The following is a 19,846-nucleotide window of genomic DNA, read 5'->3' as shown; positions in this document are numbered from 1 at the left end:
TACAATAGAATAATGAATATACTTAACAGGAGACAGGTTCCTGGGTGAGACATGGTTGTTGGCAACAATCAAACATCAAATTTTTGATGTTGAAAATATTTTGCAAATGATCTGCATATTTCCTTTGAATACTGCTCACCTGCTGCTTGATTTCCATGTGTTTTGAAGGGCTTAATGAAGGTGGGAAAATACCTCTTGAGTCACCGGGATCTCATCTTCTTATTGATAACCAGAATTATGGCTTAATCATCCTTTCCCTATAATGACAGTAAACAGGTTAGGCTAAATTCAGAAATCAGTGCAGCCATTACTTTGCTCCTTCAACATGATTTAGTAATAGTTTGGAATGGATTTTTTTCAAGTCTCAACAGAATCAGAGGAACTATGTGATGAAAGTGTATCAATACAGCTATATTATTCATTTATTTAAAATTATACATTTTTCTAACATTGGGACATTGATAATTGCACCAGCTCCTTTGATATTAGGATCATAGTCTCTAAGTGGATCATTTTATTCAACCACTCTGAAAAACAAAAATGCTTTGAGATTCCTTAGTATATTTCTTTTGAGGATCTTGATAATGAAATTATTCCATTTGTGCTCTATTATATAGGAAGCTTTTCCTTTTAGTTAATGAATAAATACCATTGACAATTCAATATTATGGTCAAACCACACAAACTAATATTTGATAAGGATGAAGTTATAAAAATCAAAAGATAACTTTTATCTTGTATAGTAAATCCAATGTACATAATGTTTTCTTACTTTTATCTTCTAGTAAAAAAGAAATGGAATCATAAGTCAGAAACAAAAATGAGACGGATTGTAAATGTATCATTTCTTTTATCACTTTTGAAGTGGGAGGAAAAAATGCTTAAATGAAAGAAAAAACTAAAACATATATTTTAGGCTTTATATGTAAATGTGAAAGGCGCAGATTGACTACATTGAAAACAACACGTGACTTCTACTCTGGACGCTGATAATAAGTTAGTGTTATATGATTAAAGGAGTGAAACTGCCATTAGATACATGCATTCTGATGGCAACAATGATCAAATTTTGTTTTTGGAAGGATTCTGTTCAGCTTTTCAAATTATTTAGAAATGCCATTACTCCAGCATGATATAGTATATTAGCATTCACAACCAAATAGTTATGGCTCTTTATAAATTATTGATATTTGCTTTGTTTTTAAAGTTATAAAACATGAGGGCACAAATACTTAAGCAAAGTGTTGAAATGTCTAATATAATAACTAAGCTATAATTGGATACTAAAGTCCTAATGTTTAACTCACACATCTACATATACTAGTGATGTAGCCTAAAATAAAATTTTAAAGTAGCCTAAAATCAAATTTTAATTAATAAGGATTATGATTCAGTCATAATGATTATGATTGAATAATAATATTTATTATTAGTAAATATTAATTATTATGATTAATACAGATTATGATTTAGTCCCTCAAACTAAATTGAGGATTTTAAATTTTATTTATCATAAAAAACAGAACTCTTCCAAACTTTAAATGGCATATACTCACTAGAATTTTACTTAAAGTAAGATTATACATTATAGAAATACATTATCAATAATCTCAAGGCAAAAATACAAATTCTAAATAAATACAAATATCTTCTATTAGCATATATTACCTGGTAAGTCTGTATCATATATAGTGAAAAATCACTTCATTCTCTTTAACTCTTAGTGATGAAGTTTCATTTACATTATAGAGCTGAACTTTTGAACATCTATAAATTTCTTTTCTCTACTGACTAGTTTTTCTTTTTAATTTTAAGAATCACAGTAACAATTTCTGTTCATTAAAAATATTAATGCTATATATATTTTAATGCAAATTTCTCTCCTTTTAAGATCTAGTAGCATTTTCATGTGCATCCCTGATTTCAGGGATTATGAAATAATATCAATTATGTGTGTTGCTAGAAATCAAAGAATGCATCTATTATTTTACCAAGAAAATTGATTTATTGGCATATTATTCAGATATATATTATTCTTAATTATTTTGAATAACAATTTATGTTTTCTGTTTTAGTCAGCTCAATTCACACTGCTCAAATTTAGTGTTTGGGATAGTGTGACTAGGATGAAAAAGAAACAGAAAAATAGCTATTGTGTTGCTTTTACTTATACTCTCCTCAGTTCTTCATATAACTTTAATAATGTCCAAATTTCTTTAACTGTACAAACTATAAACCTAAACTATCCATTCCTGACTGTTTTGTCCCCCTCAAGATCACATGGTAATAGTTGTTAATACGAGCATCATTAATCATCAGGAATGGAAATATTCTCATCTTCTAAATTGAAAAGCACATCCCTCATGTAATTAAAGAAACTAAAAATTAGCACTAATTACCCTTTTTAAAAAAAGAATGTTTAAATAATTATTGAGGTAGCAGTTTTGCTTTTGCTGAACATGCATTTAGGTTTTCAGTGAACATAATGTACATTTTGATGTTAAAAATGTAGCTCTAGGTTTAGTTATTTTTGTAAAGCCCTAAAAAATGCCTAATGAAGCTGGCACCATCATTCATAACATGATGGCAGGGAAATGGTTTTACTTTATAATACAAATAAGATCACTGTCTATACCCAAGAACTTTCCATTTCTATACCTCTGATTGCTAAAGTTAAAATTAAAAATTGCAAGAACCAAACTTTTATACAAAAGTGTATGTGTGCATGTAAAAAATGTACTTTATGTTTTCAAAAAAAATTTATGTGCAATTATATTTCCTCCTTTTTATATAAGACCTGTGAAGAGTATACATAATGCATTTAATGAAATGGAACTTATTTTTTTAATCAGGAGTAATTTTGAACATATCTATTAATATTTGCCTCATTAGTCATGAGCTGTTTACGAAAATGCCTTTTCTAATTTTTGTTAGACTGTTGTAGATTGTTAATACTCTGAAATGGACCAAAAGGACACACTGAAAGATGGAGGAAAATTTTAAACATCTGGAATATGGTCATGTAGTCAAAATACAGTGTTTAGATTTATCTTAAAATGTTAATGGATTTTAGCTTAGCTTTACTTTTAATTTTTATTAGAGTAATAAAAATATTAAAATAACACTTGGTTTTAATAAAAATAAGTAAATGTTTTCAACACATTAAAAATAAAGCAAAAATATCCTCTGGAGTTTAAAAATAGTTATATTTTTTCATAAAGAATCAAGATTTATTTAAAATATAGACATGCTTTTTAAAATTAGTCTTTCATCTGACAGTAAATTATACATAAAACAATTAGGTAGTATTAGAAAATAGGGAACACAAAAATAATTTAAGTTCAAGAATGTAACTGGTAAAAGTTATATCATTAATATAATTTAGAAAAACCCAATAGTTAAAGCAATATTTTAATATTATTTTTGTAATTATTCTTGCTTATGATTTGGTTTCACATTTTGAACATCATATCCTCAGATTTTTTTTCCATAAACAAGCATATCTTTCACTTCAGATCAGCCTCAACAATAGTACACAAAAGGTATAAGGATTTGCTACTTGGAAACTTGTTGATTTCTTGTCTAACACATAATCATTCCCTAAGCTATGAAGACAATCATAAGATAAATGGTCAGTGAAATTTCATCTAAAATATGTTTGAAATCTTTATTTCATTTGTTTAAAGGGTCATATAATAATAAATTATTTTGAATAAAGTGAAAAAAACTGCATTGACATAATGATTTTTAAAATCCTAAATCCATGAAATTTTCTAGTCATAAGACTGTAGGAATCCATCTATTGAAAATGTTTATGATTAATTTGGTTTTTGTATCATACAACGTTTTACTAGTCCAGTCAAAAAATCACTCTGTCTCCTGACCTAACTTTTTTGCCAACATTTGAGTCTTTTTGCAATTTCAACTCAACTTGTATCACGACATAAGAAAATATATCAGAACTTTGAAACATTGCATTTAAAATATTGCTGACATTTTACCTAGGCTACTTTTCAGTAACCCTCATTTTAGGAAAATTCTTTCGGGCATCTATATTATTTCTACCCAGCATGTCAACTTTTTAAGTTGTTTGAAATTGTAGAGTATGTTTTGTTGAGTCACGCTGCTTCCATCCCTTCGTGACTTTAATCTGCCCTCTGTGAGTTTTCATAATTTGAAGTCAGTATAGTGTAGGAGCATATGTAGAATTCAGAATAAAATGACTTTTATTACTGGTACAGATTACTCTCATATTTAGATATCCCTGTGTAGTGTTTTCTCTGGGATTTCTGTATTCCTCTAATGTCATAAACATAGCATTGCTTTATCAAATATTAAGTTCCACAAAAAGTATTTTTGTAAGTGACGTTTTTCACATTTTTGTCTCATAATTCATAGGTACATGCATTACTAAATGAATGGACATCTATTTCAGTTTTTTTTTCCCCTTTTAGTAGATATCTTAGTTTCTGTTAACTTTTTCTCCAAGTTTTGCTACTTTTTAAAAATATTGTCCTATTTCTGAGGTTTTTGTACTCTTCATTTGTCTTTATAAGTATACATTTAGATTTGAGAGCCTAACTAATTTTCTTGCTTCTTTAGTTTATCTCTTTATGACAAATCTCTGGCCTTCACACCAGTTTTTTCTATTTTTCCATTAAATTATTTTAGTCTATAATTATAAATTAATCTCTCATAATCAAAGTAGTTTAGTCACATCAACTCTGTGAGTAAGGAACAAATGACAACTCAGAATGAGAAAAAGCCTGACTCCAGTTGATATTCTCTATATATCTACTTTTAGTATTAAATGTTCACTGAATTTTATGATATTTTACTCCTTTGAAAAGTGCTAATCTATTCACAGTTCACATCATTACTCCATTTAGCTGATAGCAGCAGCTGACTGGAACTTTCCTCTAACTCTAGATAAATGAGATATTATAAGATAATCTTGTTTCTTCTCCTTTAGTTGTTGAGTAATGGTCTTCCTCAACTAATATGATTTAAAGTAAAAGCTATAAAAATCTTTCTGAGGTGCAGAGATGAAACAGAACAGTTCATATTATATCTATACATCCAGCAATTTCTGTAGGCAATTTGTGTTTTACTTATTCAGACAGCTGTGCTTCTCTGACTTATCGCATGTCATTTAAAATTTGTGCCTTTGGGTTCATTGGAACTAAGTATCCAATAGTCTCTTGGCATATTTAGATTCATTACCCAGCTATGCATATTATAATGTGAAATAATTATGTGATGGAAAATGAATTAGTGGATGAATGAGTGTTTTTAAAGTAACATGATTTTCCTTAATGATGTCATCATACTTTAATTTACCTACATATCTACATGCAGTTTTAGATATCTGTAGGCAAACTTTTTTCTTTTCTTTCAATTTAAAAAATGTCTTAAATTAGTTGTATTTCTCTGTAGATAGTACCTATAAGTATTTATAAGGGAAAGTAGATTTTGAACTTTTTCAAAATATTGAAATACAGCTAACCAAGATGTTTTGTGAAATATGGTGATGTTTTTCAGTATTTTAAGATTTTAAACTTTTTTTGGTTGATTCAAGGAATTTATTTCATATTTTAAGGAAGAATTAAATTTATTTTTAATTTCTCACCTCTTTTAGAATTTTATTTGCTCCCCTTTCTTACCAGTTCTGTAAAACAATCATTTACATATTTACTGGCCTATTTTATTTCATACTTTAGCTCCCATCTTTCACATTTTTACAAAGCTAATATATATATATGTGTATAATATACATATATATTTGTTTTCTCTGTTACAGTAACTTATTTTTCTTATTTCTTTCCCAGGTAGGAATTTACATGCATGTTGTTAATTACATTTAATTACATTTTTGAGTTCATAAATACATGGTTAAATAAGATTCTATACATTTAAGGGCATTTAGAGAAGACAATAGATAAATGTTAATTTGTATCTTTATTCATAATTTACACTTCATCTACTTACAGCAGTTTATTTTGTGCACACTGTACATTTTATTGAATTAACATTTAGCATATTAATATTATTTATATACTTCATTTTATATTACAGATAATTTTCATCCACTTTCTTATTTTGTACATTGGAAGTAAATCCATATAAGCATTTGTTCATCATGTGAACCTAACAAAGGAAGATTATCAATTAAAATATAAATAGAATTATTCAATGGAAAGGAATATCTACTTGGGAATTTTTCCTGTCTCATCATACTGAAGATTTATGGGTCAACATATAATTAAGTTACAAAGATATTGTAAATAAGTCTGGAATATACAAAGTCAGTTGCTTATAAATATTATTAAACATTGTTCAATACTCCATGTGCCAGACTTTTTTTGAGTGAGTCTCCGTCTTCTGAAATCCTTTTAGTAGGAATTAGACAGCATCATCTAGAATCATCTAGATAATAGCTTGGAAACTGTCTTGGACTATAAGGTTCTTTGTTCAAGATTAAATAATATTGTATCAAGACTAAACACAGCAGAATGTGAGTCAATTTAATGTTTCCCAAATTATAATAAAAATCTTGGAAGTTTTATATTAAGATCCCTAATTACTGCATTAGTGATATCTAATTACCCACATCAGTTTAGGTTGGACAGTATAGAAGTTTGAAAAAATTGGACCCTAAAATGTAACCACCTACAAACAACATGGAGAAAAACAAATTGTAAGCTATAAAATTTACAGATAAAAATCAGGGTTTTATTTTTGATTCTTTAATTGATACATTATATGACATTATATTTATACATTATGTCTAGAGACTTAACCATATTTCTCCTAAAGATACATTTCTTTTAACGAGACGGTCTACGGCCATACCACCCTGAACGCGCCCGATCTCGTCTTTTAACTAGAGGGATTGAAAAAATTATATGTGAACTTTATTTCAGTAAAATTTTTATGATTTGTACAATAAAGTGGTGCCTAAATTATCAAAGATAGCTTTTAAGTCATTGAGTTCAAAAGTGATTATAAGTATATTTTCTGTTTTCTATTTTCATAATTCTGTTGTATGACTATAGTTGTGCATATATACACCCCATAGAGAGGCATTATATTTTAAATTTTGTTTAATTTTTAATTATAGCTATCAACTACCAAAGAAAGAACAGACGGATTATGCTTAACATAAGAGTAAAATTTAACTAATGGCTACTTCATTTTCAGATGTTAACATGATAATACGGTGTTTTTTGTGAAACAGATAAATTATATGATCAATTTTGGTCTGTTCTTTTATTTTTTTAAGGTACTTGTTGTACTTTTTGAGGACCAGTTCACATGACATAATGTAGCAAAATTAACTGTGACACTGTAGAGAAAGTTGATGTCTTTGTTATAAGGAAGACATTACTTTTACTGCCTGTAAAAATGCTGTAATCAGTAGGGCTTTTTTTTTTTTTTTTTCTATTTGAACTTTGGTGTTAGCCAGAATCTTACACTAGATTCTAATATTACTTGTGTTAGATATTTAGTTCTATATTTTACACAAACTGGAAAATTGACATTCATTTGTCATCAAGTAGTCCATGGTTCATATTTATGCCAATAGCTATGTTTCAGCTGATAATAGGATAATTACTAAATTATTCCATAAAAATCATTACTTGTAAATATTTTGTCAAAAACTTCCAAAACCATTGTTTTAAAAATAAGAAAGATCTAAGCCTAGCAGTAATACATAAATAAAATCAATATCAAATGTGTACATCCAGGGTTAGATTTTTTAATCACCCTGCATAAAGAAATAGCCCGAGTAGAAGGCTTCTTTCATACCTAACTAAATATCGTTGGGCTTTGTCTCAAATTGCAACATATGGTAGAAAGTTCTGAGTAAAAAATAGTAACAATAAAGTATATATAATAGTTATCTTGATGATGTACACCTGATTGTGTATATAAGATAAAATACTTCACATGTAGTTTTAATTGAAATGGTAGTCGAAATAATAGATCCATAAATATGAGTTAATGTTACAGTTTGACAGTTGCTATCATTTTATTCTTAGAAAATGTAGAAAACCTGGAGGCTGACCTGTAAAATTACTATATTCTTGTACCTTTTTCTTTCACCCTTAAATGTGACGCCAGAACCAATCCTTTGCTAGTCATCTGCAGTGTAGGTTTAACTTTTCTTGCCATAGAATTGCTCATCAGATGATTACATTAGAGGTCATGAAATCTAGGTATTTTTGGTGAATATACCCTAATTCTTGACTTCGATCTTTTTGATAAGAACAATAGGAATAGAGAATGATATGAAGAATCCATAAATTCCACTGTTTTAGTTTTAACCGTTTTAAAAAATGATGAATGATGTCAAGCTTACTCAAAAAAAACAAAATAGTTTACTCAACTCTCCACATTCACCAGCTTAAACAGTGATCAATTCTTGGCCAAATTTGTTTTGTCCAAAAACTAATACACTTCCTCTACACTCAGATTTTTAAAGCAAATCCAGAAACCTTACTTTTAGACCACTAATATTTCAACATGTTCATTAAAGGTAAAGTCTAACATAGCCACAAGAACAGTATTCCTCCTAAAAAAATCTCCTTGCTATCATTGAATGTCTAGTTATTGTTCAAATTTCCATAATTTTTTCTTAACTATTATTTACATTTGCAATTAACTTGATTCATGATTAAAAGGTTTATTGATAGCAATTCATTTTCATTTTCTGTTTTAAATCTTTTGATTAATATATAATATGCATATAGTAAAGTACAAAAATCACAAATGTGTAACTCAAGAAGTTTTCACAAAAGGAGGACACATGTATAATCAGTAACCATATTAACTAGATATTGTATCTAGTAGGCAAAGCATTACCAGGATCTCAAAAACCTGAACATCCTATCCCAAAGGGTTACCACTGTCCTGGGCTCTAATCAAAGATTAGTTTTTCTGAGTTTCAAAATGTATATAATTTGAATAAATAAAATAGTGCAATATATTTGAGTTTAACTGAAACATTATAAACAGTTATTCTCTCTGATACTATAGCAAAAACAAATATCATAGCTAAACTATAGCAGTGCGTAAGCTAAGTTAGGATATGTTCTCCTTGGATACGATTTCTCTTACTCTCTTCCAAGTTCCTGTCATTTCTAATATTTCAGAAATCCTTGATACTAGTCATTATATCTTCTTATTGATTGGAAACATAATCTTACTAGTGTTTTACAGTAACAAATATTGAAATACATTGATTTGAATACCAGATTATAACAAAAGAGTAGAAAAATTGAAATGTCTCTGTTTCACATTTCTTTGAGCCTAAGTTAGAGGATTCTGACAAATTGGGGAGTATAGTGCTTAAAGGAGACTCTGAATAAGGTAAAGAGATTAACGTTTTGGAAAATGGCATATCTGAAGAGAGTCTAAAAGTATTGACTGTGAAGTGAGAAGAAAAGGGTTTGTTAAGTGTTTGAACAAATATTACATAGATGAGATAGTGATCAGTTAATGTCTTTATTGAGAGCTGAAAAGAGAAAATGAATCTATATCACATCCTGAAAGATTTAAATTTCACAATATGAGAAATATCTGAACCCTAACATTGGTACTTGATCCTGAGAGATATGGAAACACATTACCTAGAAAGCTTTACAAACTATAAACATATGCTTTTGCCAACTGTGATTTGGTGGAATAGCACTTTACAGTCTTGTGATGTGTTTTTGCAGAATGCTTTTCTAACACTGGGGCTGGTTAAAGGAGTGAAGGGCATGAGGCTCATTTTTACAGTGGGACAAAGGAAAGGCAATTGAGAAAGTCAGGGTTTTTATATATCCCCTTTCCTTCCTGTTTCTACATAGATCACTTAATTTTCATACCCTGGAATTTTGGAGAGGAAAGGTTTGATTTCTTAAATCCTTTTGTTTCCCCTTCACACATTGAATTGCAACAAAGGATTACATGTTCAGGAAGAAAAATCAGGAAATAGTAGTTTTACAAGGAAATTTGGGAAAATACGTAGAGTGCAAAAGCTAAGTATGAAAATGTCTATACCATACATTAAGCCTATTAAGTATGCATTACAACTTAAAGGTATAAGACTTTGTATTATATATAATAATCATTTTAAAAGGAAGACATGACTATAGATTTTAAATATAGATGTGAAAATATTTTAAATATCTTACTTTGACAAGTATTGAATCTTTTCCTGATTGAGCTGATTTCTCCTATAATAAGAATTTTCCACTTTTGGTATCATATTATGTTCTGCTGAATTTTAAGGAAAATCCTTGGTGTCAGTTACTGTGAAATTGCTTACAAATAAAAATGAAACAGCCATCATTAGTGATTCAAGTCAGGTTACCTATTCTCCTTAAGCCTAGTAGTAATACATGCTTTCTTAATTATTTTGGAAGATACAGCAAACAGGCTATATATGATCATCATATCCTGTGTTCATATTTTAAGCAGTAAATTAAAATGTAGCATTAGTTTGGTAATATGGAGCATGAATTAATCACATACTTTAAAAAGGAAAAAAAATCAAATGGGTGAACTGTGTCAACTAAACATTAATGCTAAATTTGATAACAGTGGTAGCTACAACCATGTCTATTTTATAGGCATAAGTAGAAGTGAGACACAATACAGGCACTAATTTCATAAATACTACCAGTATTACAAGGTGATACTTATTCTCATAATCAAGGGTCATGAAATAAGCTCTATAAATTTTAGGCTATAGTAAATAATTTCAGAATACATTTAGAATATTTTATGATTATATAAATTCACTAAATTTTATGTTGGCAGTGGGCTTTTTTGGCATTCGGCAATGTAGAAATGCCTTTTGTTGTAAAATGGAGTGAATTCTAACTCTTTTGAACTTGAATTAAGCTAAGGATTTGAGAAATCTATATTTTTAAATTATATTATTAAATGGTAAGAAGATACTATTTCTCGGAGTTCCCGTCGTGGCGCAGTGGTTAATGAATCCGACTAGGAACCATGAGGTTGCGGGTTCAGTCCCTGCCCTTGCTCAGTGGGTTAACCATCCGGCGTTGCCGTGAGCTGTGGTGTAGGTTGCAGACGTGGCTCGGATCCCGCGTTGCTGTGGCTCTGGCATAGGCCGGTGGCTACAGCTCCGATTCAACCCCTAGCCTGGGAACCTCCCTGTGCCGCAGGAGCGGCCCAAGAAATAGCAACAACAACAACAATAACAACAACAAAAGACAAAAAAAAAAGATACTATTTTTCAAATTATAACAACAAACTATTGATGCATTGATGTGTTTCTGGGAAAGGTAGTGTTCTTAAATGCAGGCTTACTTTAAAATTATTTTTAGGAAAATACTTGACATTGAATAATCTTATTTTCATCTCAAAATTGAACTTGAAATCTAGAAACATAATCCTTGAGAACTTAAATTGCTTGCTTTATAAAAAATCTTCATAGGAATTGTGATTTTTAATACCAATAAAAAAGTATTTAATACTTATAAAAAGTGTGCTAATATATAGAATATGGGGGGATATTACCTTCACTGAATAATATTCTATATACTATATAAAACATTGAATAAAAAATAGTAACATAGTTTACATACTATATTGCTTCGAAATTATGTTTAAATCCATATTCTTATTTAAATATTCCAAAGTTTTTCACACTTCAACTGCTTTCTAATTCTGAGGAATAGATAGCAATAGATCCTATTGTTTGTAATACTATTCTTTATTTTAAAGTAGTGTCATGGCAATTTGAAACTGTAGAAAGATTTTTAACTAGCTGTTTTAGATTAAACTTCCCAAGCTATTGACAAAAGCTGCGTGACCTGCATTCAAAAAAACTTATCATTGAAGACCTACTATATTGCAGACACAGTGGTCTTCAGTTTTGTTTGCCCTAGATGTAGATTGTGTAAGTGTTCTCAGGGCCAGCCATATAGGATAATGATTATGGCTCATGAACTCATCACAGACTGATGTGAAAAGAAGATCAATACCTTAATTTAAAATACAGATGTAATAACTGAGTCAATTGAAATGCTCCTGAGATATATCCAGGGGAAAAACAAGAACTCCAGTGGAGAAGGAAAAGGGCATCAGATCAACTTAATTATTAGTGATCACACATAGCATCAGGCATCCTCACTCGATAGAGTGATACTGTACCTCCTGCATAGATCAAAATAACTCATATCAGGTCATTTCAGTGTCATCTGCTCTGCGCCATCCTAGAAACATACAAAAGCATTTTTAATTATTGATACCGCTTCACTCCATACCTCATATGTACCTCATACAAACCTCTTTTGAAATAATTTTGGAAAAAAAAGCCCTCAGGCATGTTACAATACCAGTGAAAAGTTTTCTTCTTCCTTTACAATGCATATGAAGCACAACCTGTTCACCTAGTTGGACTGGGGTGTCCTTAGTAAATACTTAAAAATATTCTTATTATCTTCAGGAGTTTTTCCTAAGCATGACTGATTTTATTCAGTTTGACTTTATGATAGTTTGGAAGTTTTAATTTTGTAAGATGTCCTCTGATTTTCATTCTCAAAGGATGCTGTACTTTTTCAGACTTATAACCTGCTACAGAATTACAAGAGTGAGTTTTATATCAGAGAAGTGATGCGTAGTGAAGAGGCCCAGGCCCGGGGTTCAAATACTGATCTAACCCTTTACTAGCCGAATGACCTCTGTCTTTTCTTTAATATTCCTATAACTCATTATCCTCATCTGTGACATACATCTTCCAAAGCTCATTGTGGCGATTAAATTATATAACGTACTTAAAGCTGTGAGTGCCTGGCCCATAGGAAGCACTCATTAAGTGTTCAAGACAACCATATATTCAGTTAAAATTGGAACAATGACATCAGCCTGAGTATGGAGAAAATTTAAATTCTGGGTTTAAATAGAACTAATTATGCTTTCTTTTACTTTCAGAGAAAAAGCAGACTCCAAATGTTCTTTTCATGATATATCACTATTTTACATCTGCAGTATATATTCTTTCACATAATACATATGCTGTAAAAGTACAGTATCCCTATTTTTCTTTTTCATCTGTGAAATCAATAAAATGGATAGAATAAAAGCAAAGGTATCTTGCCCAGCAAAGACTGTCTTATTTGTTTTTTGTTTTATGATATTAATCACAAAGTATGATTATAACTTTTAACATTTCATATTCTCATTATTTTACTTAAGTTGTGCATTTCCAGTGAATGAAGATATTTGATTATGTACAACAAACAGTGAAATAATTTGACAAGGAACATTCTATTTTGGAATAACAGATTTTTATTTGTAGAAAGCAGCATATTATAGTTGATGACTGTAGACAAATAAAGAACCTTTATTCCTTCAGGCCAAGAATTTTAAAAAGTGAAACAAATAGATGTCCTTATCTAATCTGACTTAATTTACATTTTGACAATTGTACTAACCTTTTAGAGTAAATTCTGGCCTTAGGCAAGATATTATTACCCCACAGAATTCTGACATCCCTGTGTGAGAGACACAAAAGCCCTAAAATCATCACACAAAGTAAAGTGAAGAGTCCGTAAGCGTGGAGAACTAGGTCTTTCTATAAGATATATCAAAGGTATCCATGTCTGTCATAAATCAATCTTAGAGCAAGTAGAAGCCCAAGGATTCTGCTGCCTCCTTTTTCTTACCTAATGTCCTTTTATCTGATAAACTTGATTCTCTCCACCTTATATTTATATTTTTATATCTTTGTCTTTCAAAATTAGACAGAACTAGCAAATGATGTCACAAGCCCATGTGAGAAATGCCCAAAAAACTGCCCAAATTTTACCTTTTGTTTATGGCTTATTCATTGGGCTTTCTCAAATGTAATTATCATGATCTTATGATTCTCCGTGTTTTCTGTCTTCTGCCTTCCACATCACTCTTTTGCCTAGAAAACAAGAGGCCTAACAACTAAGTTCCAGTGCCATTGCATGCATCATATGTGCTTACTTCTTATGTTTTTGTGTCTTAAATGAAAATTTAAAAATTCTCCTTTTTTTTTTATAAAGTAGTGGAATTTCCTGTATTTAATGGTGTTGTTTCCCAACTATGGAAAGAAGAAATCTTAAAACAGATTTAATTTTTTTTTCACTTAACGTATCTGTGAGTTATACTACGATGTCAAATGTATTGTCTCTCTTCTTGTAATGCACTGGTTTTCAATGATTCTATGTTGTTTTAAATTTCTTGTCTCATTAACAGATGAATAAGATATTTATTTTACTAGAAGAAAATGGCTTTGGTTATCTTTGGGAAAGATCCCCCAGAATGTAATCAAAAAAGGACTTACAGAAGTCTACTTTGGGGCTAATATTGGAGCACTTACTATATGCCTGGTATTATTCTAAGAACTTTTCATTTATTTATTGCTTTTTAGGGCCACACCCGTGGCATATGGAGCTAGGTTAGGGGTCTAATCGGAGCTCAGCTGCAGGCCTACACCACAGCTGCAGCAACATCAGATCTGAGTCACATCTGTGACCTATACCACATCTCACGGCAACGCCAGATCCTTAACCCACTGAGCAAGGCCAGGGATTGAACCCACAACCTCATGGTTCCTAGTCACATTTGTTTCTGCTGCACCACAATGGGAAACCCTTAAAAACTTTTTAGATACTAATGCATTTTAAACCTTAGAATTACCAAATGAAATAGGTATTCTTCCTGTTCCCATTTTACAGATTATAAAATTAAGAAAAAGAGATTTGGAGAACCATCTGATTGTATCTGTTGGCATGTGAGGGAGAACCACATTTTTGTTTTTGAGACCATCTGATTCTAGAATAAGCACTTGTAACCAACTTGACTCCCAGGCTAAAGAAACTGCACTCTGTTCAGAAAGTTGGTAAGGGTTCGTTGTATAGGGTTGTATTTTTATTTTTGTTTAACCAGCAGAGTGTTACTGCAGTTGTCAAACTTTGCATAAATAAGAGCTGGATAGAGAATGAAAATGAAGGAGTTAGAGATATTTTGGAAAAATAAAATAAATAAAATAAAATAAAAACCACCTAAAGTATCAGAAATCTAAGTGTAATAATAAAAGGTGAGAAAAGTACTTATCAAGGATAGTTGTCAAGTTTTGAGACTGGTTGATTGGGAAAAAAAATGTATCCCCAATCTCACAATTAATTGTGAGACAGTGTAAAAAACAAGTATGTTTTTTTTAAATTAAAATTTTTAGCATTGTAAAGTAGAAATAAGGAAAGATGATACCTTCAAATACTAGTAGATTAAAATACAACAGGAATTACTTTTGGATAAGAAAGATTTGATCAAATATTGGTGACCTTTAATCACTTTAAATATATTATTTTAAATGCCATGATTAAAATTGTCCTTGTCTCTTCACCATTTCTGTGAGTTGCAGACCTAGGGTGAGTGTCTCCTTGCAAAGGAATAAAGCCCGAGGTAGTATTTTATTAAAAAAAAAAAGACATATATAAATCTTACATAAATCGCATATAAATCTCATGAAGTGAATATAATATTTAGCCTGTGATCATTACATGCCTGTTTTTCTTTGTTAAAATTTGTGGGGAAATGTCCCATGCAGCCTACTGCTTTTTATTTCCGCTGACGCAACCTGAGTCTTGATAAAGTGGGATAGAATCACTTCTTTGAGCAACTCATATCACAGCTTTTTTTCTGTCACAATTATCCTTAGAATCGAGTTTTCAGCCACAAAACATCCAGGCAGTCGTTTTGACTGCAGAACACTTAGTCAGTTTTGGAAGACTTAGGAAGATGGATTGCAAACTATTTCCAGATATGTAAAGTATAAAGCCTGGATCCTCAACAGGGCTCTGTAAGAAGACACAGGCATCTTTCTTTTGCATTCCCCAAACCCAGTCCTTTCTTCCTAATTCACCAAAATTAATGAAAAGCCCTCTACTTTTATGTCTGGCTTCTTCTGTCAAATAAGTAGAGAATTTATTTATATTTATAGACATTTGACTTTAATATTTAAAGTCCTCCTTAAAATTTTAAGAGCTTTCCATTTCAGCTGCAATAACATTCACATTTTTAATAGGTTTAAAAGTATTTTATTTAAACCCTGCCTACGTTTTTTCTTTATGCCATTCACTGATTATCAGCCTCTTGATACACCGTTTTCCCCAGGCTCTTGTACATTGACACATTCCATTCTCCTTCTGGAATGCTTTCTCATTTGCAAAACCACTCCCACTGCATCTGCTTGGCTATCTCCTACTCATCAATCAAGACTCAACTTCTTCTACCTTTAATGAGACGCCTTCCCAAGCAAAGAGATGTGTGCTTTCTTCTTATAATTCTCATATTCTATGTAATTAGTGTTTTTTAAATCTCCTATAAAAGAGTCATTAGCCCACTGTCTGTTAGATCTTTTAGAGAAGAGTCCATGTGTATTCATTTTAGAATCTCAGGTCCCAGAACCTTGTCTGAACCAAACACCCATAAATGCATTTTAGACTACATCAGTGAATCAGTAAATGAAACATCCTGAATCCAATGTGGCAAGTGCATTTTTTCCTCCTTAGTTAACCAGGCGTCTTCCTGATTTTCATAAATTAATATAATTATAGTTATCTCTGAATGGTAAAGCAACAAACAACCCTCCAAAACCTAAATATTTCCACTCCTGACATATACTACCCTGGATTTCTTTTTTTTTTTTTTTACTACTCACATTCCATCATCTTTCAACCTTCATATTCTTTTATTCTGTCCTTACTTATACTAGAACTAGCTCGCTCTTTTTTTTCTGTTCTGATTGATCACTTTCTCTTTAAAAACTCCTTAGTCCTCATATTTCAATATCATCAACTACTAATTTCACTAGTCTATTTTTTCAATTGTCTGTCACATACATATCATAAACAATAAGTAAATATAAGTTAATCTTATACATGGACATGAAGAGAGACCCATTGTAGATATATTGAATATGAGGAGGAAATTGTTGACAGCTCAAGATGGCTATGGTTAGAGGCAATTTAATCTGGCTTTCCCTTAGGTTTCTGGGTTTTCATGTTAACAGTTTTTAAGTCTTTTGGTATTATTACTTATCATTATTGCATGAGTTATTTTCAGATATTTTTTCTTTATGGCATTGTGGCAACTGATGAGTATTTCAGATGCTTTTTTTAAAACATGGATGCAAAAATTTGACTTTGTTCTGCAAGAACTTTATTATGAGTCACATAGGTAGTATAGGTAGGTTTGTACTTCCATTATATTTTAATAATGATATAGGTAGGTTATATATAAATGTACATAGTCAATACGTTTTTAACCAAAATCTCTACTGGCCTTAACAAAGGCTGATTATTTAAAATTTGAACTTTTTCCTAGATTTGTTGATGCTTTTCATAGACAGTAAGTGTATAATATGATTTTTATTTACCTCACTAGGTGGTTAAATATTTGCAGTAATTAAGATGAACCCTAATCAAACACAAAATTTAGGAATGTAATATAACTGTTTAAGGATTTAAATCTTGTCGTTTAGTTAGAACATAACTAAATGATTGTAATGTTTAATAAGCATGATGTAATCTTATTTTAACAATTAGTATTTTTGTAATATTTTTAAAGCTGAATTTGATTAATGCTTATTAGTGTTTTTATTATTATTAATTTTTTATTTTTATTAAAGCATAGTTTATTACAAAGTTGTACTAATTTCTGCTTTACAGCAAAGTGACTCAGTAATATTATATATATATATATATATATACACACACATTCTTTTTCTTATATTATCTTCCAACATGGTCTATCCCAAGATACTGGATATACAGGTTTTAAATCTCTAATTATCTAATGCTAGATTAACTTGAAAGGCCAAGAAGGAGGTAGTTTAATTAGTTTCTAGAATAGAACTAAAATTAGAATGTATACTTAAATTTTAGAATAATTCAAAATTATGTTTATTATGCAAAGAAGAAAGAAGATTTTATCAAAGATGCTATATCTGTCTCACAAAAACAAAGATTTCACTCAAAATCAAGGTTATAATTTAATCATAATACAAACAAGTTAAATGATGATTAAGATTGCATTCATCTATAATAATATATAGCCCTATATATATGACTTTTATAATATATAAATGTTTTAAATTCTGACATCTTAATTTTACAATCATTTTAGATGGATATATGTACAAAATTTGTTACATGAACTACAGTGCTAAAAAATAATTAGAGAATATAGTGCAGTATTTCTCTAGGAAACACAGCAAAACATTCTCCTTGGTGGTAATTAGTATCATCTGTGGTATCATGTTGCTGATGCCCTCAGTATAGGATTGCCAGATTTAGTGAATAAAAACACATGACACCCAAATATTTTCTGGGGTGTATATACTAACTATTCATTGTTTGTCTGAAATTCAAGTGTAGCTGGACACCTTGTATTTCATCTGGCAACCCTGCTCAAGGAGTTATTGAAGGCTAAGGTCTTGGATTGCTAACCTGTTTAGGAATTCCTAAAGTTTAGGAATGTAAACTTTTTACATTGAGGAAGTTTTTCTAAACACAGAAAATTGGTAGTTAGCTTTCAGTTTACAATGTGTTGGCATTTCAACCCCCTTATGAGCCCACAATTGCTATTATTAATCTTCTGTTTGTTTTGACATAGATGCAACTGAATTATATTAGGGGAAGTCAGATCATCAGGTATATTAATGCAACAGCCATACTTTACACAGTTTCTAAGTCATGTGTGTTGTGTGTCTCATTTTTTAAAAATAATCTTGTAAAAATTGTATGATTAGTATTTCATTTACCAGCCCAGATTTTCCACTTATTTTCATGGCTAAGATATCTAAGACGTTAATTAATTATTTTTTAGGTGTTTGTTAAATTATTTTTAAATCTTATCCCTGTTTAAATAGATTGCTAGTGGTTAATAAATTAGATACATGGCTATATTTTTTACAGCTATATATGTTTTAAATAAAATCTTAAATATTTATTCTTAGGGTTTTACCATTTTTTTCATTGCTGGAATTTCTTCTTGATTTTTATATAAAAGATGAAGTTGTATATGTCACTCGTAGTTGGTTTAATATTGTGATAGTGATGTTGTTTGCTGCAAAATAGGTCTATACAGGTATAGCATCCCTATACTTAGAGGAATAATCAATTCCATTCAGGAAATTTCCATGCTACTTGGAAAATTAATGCTAATTTCAACCTTACAGGGAAGTAACTAATGCGATCTCCTTATAATGTTGTTTTGAAGGAAACTACTTGAAATACAAGTATCTAAATGTGAGTAAATATTATCAGCTTCATAATTCTCAAAGGAAAAAAAAGAATTGTTTATTTTTTAAAGAAGTATATGGATATCTTGTTAGAATTTAGATACACATAATAATGGCATTTATCTAAGCTAAATGAAAGTTCTTTTGTCATTATTAAAGTAACACATAATCAAGTGGATTGTCTTCAAAAGAAATTTCAAAGGTACATCTTTATTGCCATGTAAAGAATGTAATTTTCAAATAGTTGTGGAACAAATCAAGTTTTCCCTGTTTTAAGTAGAAAATCCAGTAGATAAAGTATTCCCGAAATTTTTCAGTGTTATTACAAACATAGAGAGCAATATATGTTAGAATTCCATTTCCTAAATATATACTATTATTTTATTTTTCTGTCTTTTGTCTTTTGAGGGCCTCACCCTCAGCATATGGAGATTCCCAGGCTAGGGGTCTAATCAGAGCTGTTGCTGCGGGCCTGCACCAGAGCCACAGCAACGCAGGATCCGAACTGCATCTGAGATCTACGCCACAGCTCATGGCAACGCTGGATCCTTA

At 30.3% G+C, this 19,846-nt stretch overlaps 1 protein-coding gene across 2 annotated transcripts in view; it reads left to right on the top strand.

Annotated features, from left to right (window-relative positions):
- Positions 1-19,846, top strand: part of PCDH10 (protocadherin 10) — a 42,399-nt gene that overhangs the window by 13,982 nt on the left and 8,571 nt on the right. The window contains exon 5 of one of the 2 annotated variants that reach the window (XM_047799324.1): positions 6,076-6,241. The exons of the other annotated variant lie outside the window; for it this stretch is intronic. Coding sequence (XP_047655280.1) covers positions 6,076-6,116 — 41 coding nt within the window. The 3' untranslated portion in view covers positions 6,117-6,241. Of the gene's footprint in view, positions 1-6,075; positions 6,242-19,846 lie in introns of those variants that run through there. 2 annotated transcript variants of the gene reach the window in all.

This window comes from Phacochoerus africanus, chromosome 10 (assembly GCF_016906955.1).
Source record: "Phacochoerus africanus isolate WHEZ1 chromosome 10, ROS_Pafr_v1, whole genome shotgun sequence".
Classification (NCBI taxonomy): domain Eukaryota; kingdom Metazoa; phylum Chordata; class Mammalia; order Artiodactyla; family Suidae; genus Phacochoerus; species Phacochoerus africanus.
This window is presented reverse-complemented; position numbering and strand designations above follow the sequence as displayed.